Raw genomic sequence first — 11,917 nt, 5'->3', positions numbered from 1 at the left:
TAACATTTGGAAAGTCTAGAAGAGCTGCAAGATGAAACCATTTTATCCCATTTAAGTTAGTGGAGCACTAAACTGTAAGTTATCTGTTTGCACAAGTTAGCCACTTGACCACAGTCAGCCGCAATAAGTCTCTAGGGTGTATGCTCCATGGGCCACACAGTGCAGAAGTAGTGCCAATAATGCCCAGATCATCTGGTAATTTTGCACATAGCAGTTTGGCTTCATATGCCACTAAGCAACTTTCAGGAATAAACTGGGCCTCATGTTCAATGCTGCATCCAGTTCTCTTAGAACAGTCATGGCTGAAGCTCAACTTTGGTTTGTGGTAAGTCACGCTTGTATTCTCAAGTTATCTCCACACCAAGGCTAATACTAACATGCATGATACTTGTGTGAAATGAGCTACGGTGAAGACATGAACAGTGATGGTTTATTTTTCAAAATATATATGAGTGAGCTAAATTACCAGTCAATCAAGCTAACAGAACTCAAACCATATTTGTTTTAAAGCCGTACAACCTTTGTGATGCATCAATATTTTTCAAACTGCAAGCAAAGAAACATTAGAACTAGTACTATTTATAATCTAAGACCTTAACTACTTCTGTAAAAAAATAAAATATTATTTTTGTGAAGTAAGATATTTCGTCCCATTAGAACTTCATTCACTGGTCCTGTTAGTTCTTCAAGTTCATGTCCAGTTTCTGTCCTCTTTTGTTTCTGGGACACAGCTCTTTACATCACAGTAACAGACCTTAAGAAAGCCTCTGACAGCCTGGACCTAAACCCCCTTTGGGCTCTCATGGGACATCATGGCATACACCAAAGTTCATCAGACAATGAACCAACACTCATCATGTAGAGCGGTGCAAAACGGCAGCCTCACAGAACCTTTTCCATGGCCACTGGCATCAGACTGCCTGCTGTCCCCCTTGCCCTTTCTCCTGGCAGTGGATTGGATCATGAGATGTGGAATACAGTGGATGCTGTGGTCCCAGCTCGATGATCTGGACTTTGCAGATGACACAGCCTTAACATGATCCACCCACCCACAGATGCAAGCAAAGACAGACCTGCTAGCAACAACATCTGCCAAGAAAGGCCTCACCATCAACACAGACAACACCAGAGTAATGCACACCAACAACACCAGCAATGACTCCATCTGACTGGAGCAGAGCTAGAAGACGTTACCAACTTCACCTAACTCAAAGGTGTTGTGGGCAAGGATAGATGGACAGATGCAGACATTCAAGCCCAATTTGGAAGGTTTAGAACAGCTTTTGTTACACTGAGGCCCATCTCACCAAACTCACCAATGTTCAATCAGTGCTGCTCCATGGTTCAGAACAAAATCCTCCACCAACAAAGTCCAGACCTTTATCACAAAGTGCCTAAGAACCATCGAGAAGATACATTGGCCAAACACCATCAGAAATAAAGATGTGTGGGAGGAAACACACCAAGAGAGAACACCCACATAAGGAAAGGGAAGTTGGGTTGGATCGGACACACCCTAAGGAAGCCCAAAATCAATGAAACCAGACAGGCTCTAATACGAAATGCACAAGGGAAGAGAAAACAAGGAAGACCCAGAAACAAATGGAGGTCACCAGACATAGAGGCCAAGAAAGTGACGTAAAATTGGAACTGCAGAAAGTGTCCCAAAACAGAGAGGACTGGGGAAGAATTGTGGATGACCTGTGCTCCACTAGGAGAGAAAGAGTTTAAGTTGTGTTTCTGGTTAAAGTCAGCCCTCCATGCTCCCACACAGAGACCACAGCAGCCCAAGTGAGACCAGAATAACCAGTGGAGTGGTTTGTGCAAGAGCCGAGCTGCTGAGTTGAGTGGTCTGTCCAGAGGTTGAGTTGAGAGGAGTGGTCTGTCCAGAAGTTGAGTTGCTCAGTGAAGTAGTTTGTCCAGAAGTTGAGTTGAGGACCTTAATGCGTCCTTGAAGAGGCGTATAAAGTTTCTGGTTTTTCATGATGTATTCAGACAGGACTGCGATGTCCAAATTCCCTGGAAGGAAATAAAATACTTAAATAAAGTTAAATTTAAGTAAACAGTTCTGTTACAAAATTTATCAACCACACAAACCTCACCTGTGTCGTGGTTGAGCCTCTCATCTGGGATCATGGAGTATTTATCTCCACCCTGCGCTATGAAGGATGGCATCACCACTTTATAAACCGTCTCCGGTTGAACAGGCTCGTAGCGAGGAACTCGACACTGCACGCAGAGGATGCTGAGGCTCATCACACGATTCCCCTCTGGTTTAGAGGGGTCAAACTCGAATTGAATTCCTGTTTAAGGACATAGAAACTTATCCAACAACACGTCTGAGGATCAACCTTGAATATCTTTGAGGTACCAACTGAAATATGTCAGCAGCAGGGTATCAGAGTCCAACAAAATCAATCTTCCAGCAGCTCTAAAGCTGTCTAATTAATTATTACCTTGTTTGTTTATTCTATAAAAAAACTGTTTTGTAAATGTAAAAAAAAAGTTGGTTTTACAGGGCTATGTGACTTTTTTCACATCATCCTGTCATGGTGAAGAAATGTAATCAGGTGGGGGTTCCCACCTTTATTTGGTTTGGTTCGCTTTCACACTGCACTTTTTAAAGCCTGGACAGTGTCACGCAGTTACAACAGCTGCTCATTCGGGCTGCTCTCTTTGGTTCACTTCCTCTCTTTGGTTCGCTGGATAGTTCGTTTGCATGTCCCACTGTAAGTGAACCACACCAGGGTTCAGTTGTAAGTGAACCGAGACCCCCAGTTTTCAAGCGGACCAGGGCTCACTCATTTGGTCGCACCAGAGTTTGAATGAGCATTCACGCCACTCCAAACAAACCAGGGTTCGTTTAAAGCGGACCAAATAGCGCCATGGTGAATACGTCCTTAATAAAAAGACAATATATATATACAGATGAAAACAATGTAAAAATGAAAGATACCTGATACTTGGAGGAACTCTCCTTTGCTCTGGCCATATCGTTTCAATGAGTGTTCAAAGATTTTAAACAATGTCGATCCCTTCAGCTCCAGCAGGTCCATAGTCCCTCCAAAAGGTAAGACAGCGATCAGGTCCTCCATGGTGATTGAACCTGCAGACATGAACAGTTTTATGAAGTTCCTCTGACAAAACATTTATCACAGAAAACATCCTGTCGTCAATGATTGTGCATAGTATCACTTTGGGGAAAAGTATTAAAGACTCACTAAGTAGGATTTGAAAGACTAAAACAAGGTAAAATGGAAGATTATAATCACACAAACTAAATGACAGTACACAATATGAATAAATGTCCTAAATTAAACTCAGTAAAGTGTAGTAGGAAAACAAATAATTTTAAAGGGATAGTTCAGATCTTTTTAAGTGGGGCTGTATGAGGTACTTAGTAATAGTCAGTGTGTTACCTGCAGTAGATGTCAATTGGCCCCTCCCACTAAAAGAAGCAGGCTGGAGTCTGACAAGTAAGTTGAGCGATATACTGCTGTGGACAGGTCATCAAATAAACTTACTTTAGCCACCTAAAATAAATCAATATCAGTTGAGACATATGTGACATTTAGAATATTTACACTGCTTTACATTACCGGAAAAAAAAGTCTTTACACTGCTCTCTTCAAAGCCAGACTCCATTGAGAAAAACAGTGATTTAACATCACTGGACAGGGACACTGCTGGTTTACTGCTGCTTTGATCAGTTAGTTTGTGTTATTGTGTGACTTTGGCATTCAAAATGGTTAGTTCAGATTCAGCAAATTCGCACAATGACACAAACTAACTGATCGAGACAGCGGTAGACCAGCAGCTCCCGTGTTCAGCAAGCCAAAAGTATTGTTACTGTCAATGGACTCTGGAGGTTTTGACGAGAGCGTAGATGAGGAACTGAGGCTGTTGACAGCTCCCCTGTCAGAGCAGGCTGTCTGATGTAAAAGTAAGGCAGTGAAAATACTCTCAGTATAGCGTACACCTACAGTGGGTCTTTTTTGGGGGTCTCGAAATACATGTTGCTGCTTCCCCAATCCACAGCAGTGTATAGCATAGATTCTGTGTCGTTACTCCTGGCACTTCTCCAAACTAGGGGTGTGCCTACAGACATCTACTACATATAACCCTCATACAATCCCACTTCAAAGAGCAGACCTCAAGTTTTTGCTTGTTTCAGATATGTAGAAAGTATAGCGGAACTCTCCATGTTAAGTTTTGGGCTGAGTCAATTTCCTCAATTCTTGGTATACTGTAGAGTAATTGGTGAGAAGAGAGGACAGACTGAGTACATTTATTTTTCAACACAAAATCATCTCAGTTTTTCCTGGCACTTTCTGGCTTAGATTATTTAATATCTTTCTGTTCTAATTTTTCTTTCATAAAAATGAGTGACACACCGTTCCTGGTATGTTCATCAATAGACTTGCGAATGCCTCCTGCGTTGAAGATGCTGGCACTGACGTGGTTCCACTGAACACTGTCTGAGAACCTGATGTTGTTGTCGACCTGAAAAAAGGAAGTGAGAAACAGATTGTCTCAGTCACACAGGGCTTTTATTTTTATCCTACTACTATAATTAGGAAAGCAGTTTGTGTGTGTGTGTGTGTGTGTGTGTGTGTGTGTGTCACCATTTCTCCAATCCACATTCCTTCAGTACCCCCAAAAATATCCCAAAAAAAGGTGCAGGGGGGCCCAATTTGCATTGTTTGCTATCAGTGTTATTTATCATTTCATCTCTAAAGATAAATAAATACTTGGCGGTTTTATTTCCAATGTAGAAGTCACCTGCAACAACGTTTTCCACCAGACCATGCAAAATGTCTAATCCATGAATGTATCATTATTTCTGCTAAGCGTACGCCTCGAGGAATCGTGTTTGGGTGAGTGGGTGATTGTGTGAATGTGTATCTGTCTGCCCGCAGCTAATTTTCCACACAACTGGGCCAAGTAACCTTATATCTGTGTGAACATTTATGACTACAAGCTCAAGAACCTCTCGTGGTTACATTGATTTATAATTGACCAAACCTAAGTCCCACCCCTTAGTTACTGTTGCTAAGTCAGACAAGTCTTACAAATAGAAAACATTTTTGAAGTGTTGTGTTTTGTGAAATGGTTCAGTGTTTTCTGAAATATTCTGTTTTCTGAAAAGTGTTTTGTGAACTGTTGTTCAAATTTTCATTTGCAGTCCCTTTATTTTATGTTGGTATGCGCCATGTTCTCTGCACTGCTACAGATGTCAACATTAAATACTTACCATGGCATCACAGATCAAGTTTCCAATGTTGCATTCCCCAAATCGACACTCCTCACGTGACGCGTTCAGGAAGACCAGAGTGTTTCCCACCACCTGAGTTGAGTAGTTGGCCAGACCCTTTTTCCATTCCTCCACGTCGGCAAGAACTTCTGGATCTGGACAAGACATTCAGTCATTCATATAAGAGACAGATAAAGCTGGTAATATGTATTTCATGTCTGAAAAGGGCTTTAGGAAAGAATGTCTCTCTACAACATAAAGAGAGGGAATAAAACACCCAACGGGAAAAAAGTAATGTCAAAAATCTAAGAAGGATCAGACTGAGAAAAAAACTAACTGAAAAACAAGAGAAGCAGATTTAGTTTTGGTGTCTTTACCCTGTGGGATGCTGCTGTCCAGCAGGATGGGGTTTCCTGTGGCATTTACCACATTCCCAGCATTGTCAAAGGTCACCTTCAGATGACCCAGATATTTTCCAAAGGCATAGGCCTGCACAACAGGAACCTGCCGTCCATCGTCTGATTGCACCATGAGTGGATAAGAACCAGCAGGGACTTCAGTAGAGGGAGGGGATCCTGAAAAATAAAGGACAGAAAGAAAGAAAGATACAGTGACTGTGATGAACTCTACAATGTTTATTAAAATGTTCAATGATGCTATGGCTTCAACCAAGTATGTTCATTACAGATCATCCTATTGATTCTTTTTTAATCTACATTGTAAACTTAACAAATGCACTTAGTAATAGTGCTCGGCTGTCCAAAGTGAGCGCGGCCACTCTAAACAATTCATGAAATGCACTGCAGCACCTTTCAGAAGCATCCCAGAAGCTAAGGACAATATGCGCCTCATCTATTTATGATGGATCCATGTTGTGTTGCACAGAGCAGATCGTGTTTTCCTGCTAAAAGGCACTGTATGTGAAATATAGACACAGTCTAATTATTAGGATGAATGTATTTTTAATAACTAAAACACAACCACAAATCTTTTATCCATGTCATTAGAAGCTGGACTTCTAATGGTATTAACTTTGTCTGCAGGCTACAGAAAAACAAAGTTGGAGACAACACCAATAAACACAACTAAAATAATCAAAGAAAGAAGCCATTTAATTGTGTAGCCTACCGACTTACTTAGGGGAGCAGCACAAATTTCAAGGAAAAATTACCAAATCAACAAAATCTGCAACTCTACAAAATCAGGCAGGTAAAACACTCCACTTCAGGACACGACCAGCTCACAGCCGTGCAGCTGAGAGCGTCCGTCTCCACAGTATATCATCTGTTCAGTGTTTTGTTTTTTTGTGCTTTAGAATATAACCACTGTGAAACTAAAAGTATCGCCTTGCTGCTGTATGCTTTTGTGAACCAGTAAAGTTGCAGTTACAGTTTACAACCAGGTCTGTCCTGACTCATATGAAGCCATGGCAGCTAACAATCCTTCAAATATGGATGGTCCTTCAAAGAAGCTACGAATTCTAAAATGTGGGTGCTTCATAAACATCTCCAACCCGGCAGCACAGCAGATCTATACAATCACCACAGTTTCAGTGTGGACACCCAATGATTAGTGTCACCAATTCAGTTTCTGACCAAATGTCTCCCCTTCTGTCCCTGAGTTATGGTGTTGAATAATGGCCAGAAAAGTGTTTTTGCAGAACATTATGATGTCACAGTGAAGTTGACCTTTGACCTTTTGGATATAAAATGTCACCACTTCAACATTGCATCCTGTTTGACACTTGTGTGAAATTCTATCACAATTTGTGTATGAATTCTTGAGTTCCGGCCAAAAACTTGTTTTTTTTTAGGTCACCATGACCATGACCTTTGACCACCAACATCTAATCAGTTCATCATTGAGTCACAGTGGACATTTGTGCCACATTTTTAGAAACCTGCTCAAGGCATTCTTGACAGCATGGGACAGATGTGCATACAGACGGACAGACAACCTGAAAACATAGTGCCTCCAGCCACGGTTATCACCGGCGCAGAGGCATAATAACACTGTATTTCTCTTACCCACTGGCTTTATCACAGCAACACACCAACCTCTCTCTTTCTCTCAGCTCACTGGCACAATCTCTCTCTGTCTTTGTCTCTCTGTCTTACTATTTAATGAGTCGAGACACCGACAACAAAGCCTGAAATAAAAAGCTAAAGCTAAAATAAAATTCAGCGTTAACACTAATACAACAACTCAGCCAATAGAAATGCTGTTATACAGAGTCTGTTTGCATTTGTTTACACTTGTTAATGAACCACAAAACAAAAGTAGCTTATTTAGATTATTTAAATGGTGTGATTAAGATATCATCTTGGAATAATGTGTGAACAGACATATGTTTAAAGTTTTACCGTGTGTAGGCTTTGATACTTTAAGTACATTCTGCTGATAACACATAAGTACTTTTACTGAAGTAACATCTTGGAAACAGGACTTTTACTCCCAATGGAGTTATTTTAATCTGTGGTATTTCCACTTTTATTGAAGTAAAGGATGTGAGTACTCCCACCACTGACACTAACAGCTGTATCCACCCCTGTACCTGTATAGAGGAAAGTGTCGCTGTGTCCACCGATGACAAGGTCGACTCCGCTGACCTTCTTGGCGATCTCCTTATCCACATCAATGCCTGAGTGACCCAGTGCAATGATCTTATTGACTCCCTGCTTCTGCAGTTCAACCACCTGCAGCTGCACGGAAGTCACCTCGTCCTCAAACTGCAAGTGTGGTCCTGTAGAGGCAACATGGACAGAGAGGGACAGTCTACATTTGGAAACCCAGTCAGTCCTGACCCTTTTTTTTTTAACATGCCTATTCCTCTCAAGTCATAATCAACTCGTGATTTTCTCTTATTTGAAACAGTTTGATATTTTCAGGTAGCAGTTTGTGCATTTAATTTGAGCAATTAGACTTCAGGGCGGCACGGTGGTTTGGTGGTTAGCACTGTCGCCTCACAGCAAGAGGGTTGCCGGTTCGATCCCGGGTGTGGGAGCCCTTCTGTGCAGAGTTTGCATGTTCTCCCTGTGTCAGCGTGGGTTCTCTCCGGGCACTCCGGCTTCCTCCCACAGTCCAAAGACATGCAGATTGGGGACTAGGTTAATTAAAATTGTCCATAGGTGTGAACGTGAGTGTGAATGGTTGTTTGTCTCTATGTGTCAGCCCTGTGATAGTCTGGCAGCCTGTCCAGGGTGTACCCTGCCTCTCGCCTGATGTCAGCTGGGATAGGCTCCAGCCCCCCCGCGACCCTCAAGAGGATGAATGAATGACTTGAATGTTATTAGAATCTACCAAGTCCCTGATTTTTGGAGCCTTTAGCCAAATAAACGGTGGGTTTGTTGCTTTTTCATAAGTGGTTTTGTTTATAATTCTTCTCTCTTCTAAGGTATAAAATTGGAATCAACTACTTCAACATAGTAGTTCTCTTTTGACCCACTTGATATTCTGTTTTCGTTTCACACGCCAGTTTAAACGATGACTTAATCTCCTGAACGATTTACGCCCTTCTCTGTTGTTGACATTTTTTTGTAGTAGTTTGCATACTGTATGTAGTTGGTGGAGGCACTTCAAAACAAATGTGCAACAATTTGACATTATGGCCTGATCCAGACCTGAGACAAGATGATGAGAACCCTGATGCTGAAGAACCTGTTCATTTGCTGCTTCTGGAACTACAACTGATGGAAATTGGGTATTTCCCTGTGCATTGAGTCTTCCTACATGGTTTGTCAGTGTGAAACTGCAAAGGTCAGCAGCATATAGTAGTATTCCCTTCTGACCTGTAAGAGTTATACAGTTTATTACATTACTGTTTTGAGTTTTTCTTACCTGCCTGGTCCTGCAAGGGTTATCTGAATAGTCAGTGCGTAGTCTGTGTTTGTGTGTGTGTGTTTTCTGAGTTTACAATTTCAGTTTGTTTAAGATTACATGGTTTTGAGGGGAACGTTTGGTGAAGTTCAAAGGTTTTTCAAAGGGTTTAATGTGTACACTGTCAGATGAAGCACGATGCTTATTGGAGATTTGTGCTTCTACAATCTTGTATACAACATGTTTTCTTTTCCTCTTTTCTCCTCTCTTCTTAAGCATATCAAAATTCCCTTTCACTTTGTGTGACAGTTGGACAGGAAACAGTGTACTCTATGTCCTACTGATGTAGACCATAAAAATAAGAGACAGTGTGTATATCATCATCATATTTACAGTTTGAAGGCCTTCAAATGAGCATGAAATAGAGTTAGAAGCAAACAGAGATATCACAGGGAAAACTTCCACTACTACTTACCAGGTGTTGACACTACAGGAGTCTCCTGTGTTGTGTATCCAATCACTCCCACCTTCTCGCTGCCAACAGTAAGGATCTTATGAGGTAAATAAGAGCTGCCAAACGTTGAGGCCAGAGTTTTGTCTGTTTTGATGTTGGCGCTGAGAACCGTAAAATTGATCTGCTCTAAGAACGGTCTCATGAGTCCCTCCACTCCATTATCAAACTCGTGATTTCCAAAAGCCTGAACAACAAAAGGTAAATTCTAATCAAGAACTGCAGAAAGATATTCAGAACTGCTCTCTCTGATATCACATTAAACACAAGTGCAAACATTATACGAGGCCTTGTTGAGTACAATACGGACTAATAACTAATTAGACTGACTTCAGATTTGGTCAGTAGTAGCCAATTCAGCTAACTGCTAATAGATCACATGACTCCTTTCTACGCAACCAATTGGCAATTCTTAATACCAATGCGTTTTCTTTATTTTCATGACTATTTACATTGTAGATTCTCACTGAAGGCATCAAAACTATGAATGAACACATGTGGAGTTATGTACTTAACAAAAAAAGGTGAAATAACTGAAAACATGTTTTATATTCTAGTTTCTTCAAAATAGCCACCCTTTGCTCTGATTACTGCTTTGCACACTCTTGGCATTCTCTCCATGAGCTTATACATATATATATATATATATATATATATATATATATATATATATATATATATATATATATTCACACCGTAAACAAAGACACATGCGTAAACAAAGACAAAGCCATGTATATTAATTAAAATCAATGGGATGAATAAGTACTGCATTTCAGCTCTTGCTTTAGGAGACTATGTTTTGTGCCAAGTAAGATGCTGTTCAACATGCCATGGCAATTGATGCCAATTGTTATGCACACACACACACACACACACACACACACACACACACACACACACATCAATGCATAAATACCAGCTGCAACAATGTCATCTTCCAGCATCGAGTTGGAAGATAGGATAACCCTCTTAATTTAAGGTGTAATATCCTCATATGAACCAATACCCATAAAAGACTTACCTGTTCCTACTGTTACTTAAATGTAGATACAGCCTAACAAGGGACTAACATTTAGATATTGTAGGTCTGCAACTCATTTATTGTCCATAGAATGGGTTAGCACGTCAAGATTTTCAGAACGTAAAATAACAGGCTGGAGTGACACCGTAAACTTATGTATGCTGTCACATTACAAGTAAGCCCTAAAACCTAAAAATTTGCTGGCAGTCGGCCCAATGAATTAAGTTATTATTTCCTCAGTTTACAGCTGCTGCTAAAAGTAGAAAAACATCATCTTATTTTAAAGTTATAGTTTACTAATGTATGAAAAACTTGCCATGATATGAAAAGATTCAAAACCAGCCACAGCTCAGCCCTGAGCAAGAATGGTTCTGTAATAACTAGTTAACGCTCCACCATGTTTCTAGCTCCACCTTTTAGTATCGGATCAGTGTGGTAGGTACTTCAATGGAGGGGTGACGAAAAATGGGGAAGGCAAAGAATGACTGTATTGATAACATCCACATTCACAATGTTCACAAAAAAAAATGTGAATCACACTAAAGTAAACTGAACCAGACTGTTTGGTGGAAACGGGGCTTTAAGTTATAACTTGAGTGCCTCCTGTATTCCAGCAAGTTTGACAAGGACTGATTTGGCGATGTTAATAAAACTGTGCAAAGATTAAAGTGGGTCCTCTTTGTGTTTCTTACCATGCAATCATACTTCAGTTCGTTCATAAAATACGCAGCCTCGGCTCCCTTGTAGTGGTTGAACCAGATAGTCCCCTGGAACTGGTCTCCAGCGTCCAGCAGCAGCACGTTGCTCTCGTTGTTGCGGATCCTCTTGATCATCGTGGCTCTCCGGGCCACCCCGGCAAAACACCCACTGCTGCTGCTGCATTTCCCGGATTGCTCGCTGGTCTCCTCCACTCGAGCATGAACATCATTGGTGTGGAGTACAACCAGGTCCCAGGCTGCTGAAGTGGACACCAAGAAGCCCAGCAGGAGGAGGAGGCAGAGCCAAGGACGAGCATTCTGCTCCGGGCGTATTGTTCCCATCTCTCTGCAGTCAACTGTAAAAACACTGAAGGAGGAAACAGGGACAGTTGTTTTTTCTTAAGTGACCTGCAGGAATTTTTCTTTCTTGCTTCTCTCTACTCCTTTTGCTTCCCGTAAAGTCTCTCTATAAATAAAATGAGACCTGCTGACACTATTTACTGGACAGACTGAGAGACAGAGCATGTCAGAAGGCGGGCAAAGAGGAGGAGGACGGCATCAGGGAGGATTTCTATTATGATGGTTCGTCTTATGAAAAGACATTTTTTCCATAT

General features: G+C 41.2%; 1 protein-coding gene across 1 annotated transcript; it reads right to left on the bottom strand.

Annotated features, from left to right (window-relative positions):
* Nucleotides 1–414: 414 nt before the first annotated feature.
* On the bottom strand, nt 415–11,822 carry LOC117263428 (snake venom 5'-nucleotidase-like). Its single transcript, XM_033636743.2, has 9 exons — nt 11,298–11,822; nt 9,546–9,768; nt 7,809–7,997; nt 5,632–5,829; nt 5,255–5,409; nt 4,395–4,503; nt 2,957–3,106; nt 2,103–2,303; nt 415–2,019 (listed from the first exon to the last, which is right to left on the bottom strand). The coding sequence occupies exons 1-9, from the start codon at nt 11,643–11,645 to the stop codon at nt 1,751–1,753; spliced, it is 1,842 nt and encodes a 613-aa protein (XP_033492634.2). The 5' UTR covers nt 11,646–11,822; the 3' UTR covers nt 415–1,750.
* Nucleotides 11,823–11,917: the final 95 nt, after the last annotated feature.

This window comes from Epinephelus lanceolatus, chromosome 16 (genome assembly GCF_041903045.1).
Source record: "Epinephelus lanceolatus isolate andai-2023 chromosome 16, ASM4190304v1, whole genome shotgun sequence".
NCBI lineage: Eukaryota > Metazoa > Chordata > Actinopteri > Perciformes > Serranidae > Epinephelus > Epinephelus lanceolatus.
The sequence above is the reverse complement of the archived record's forward strand: the minus strand, read 5'-3'. Positions and strand labels throughout refer to the sequence as shown.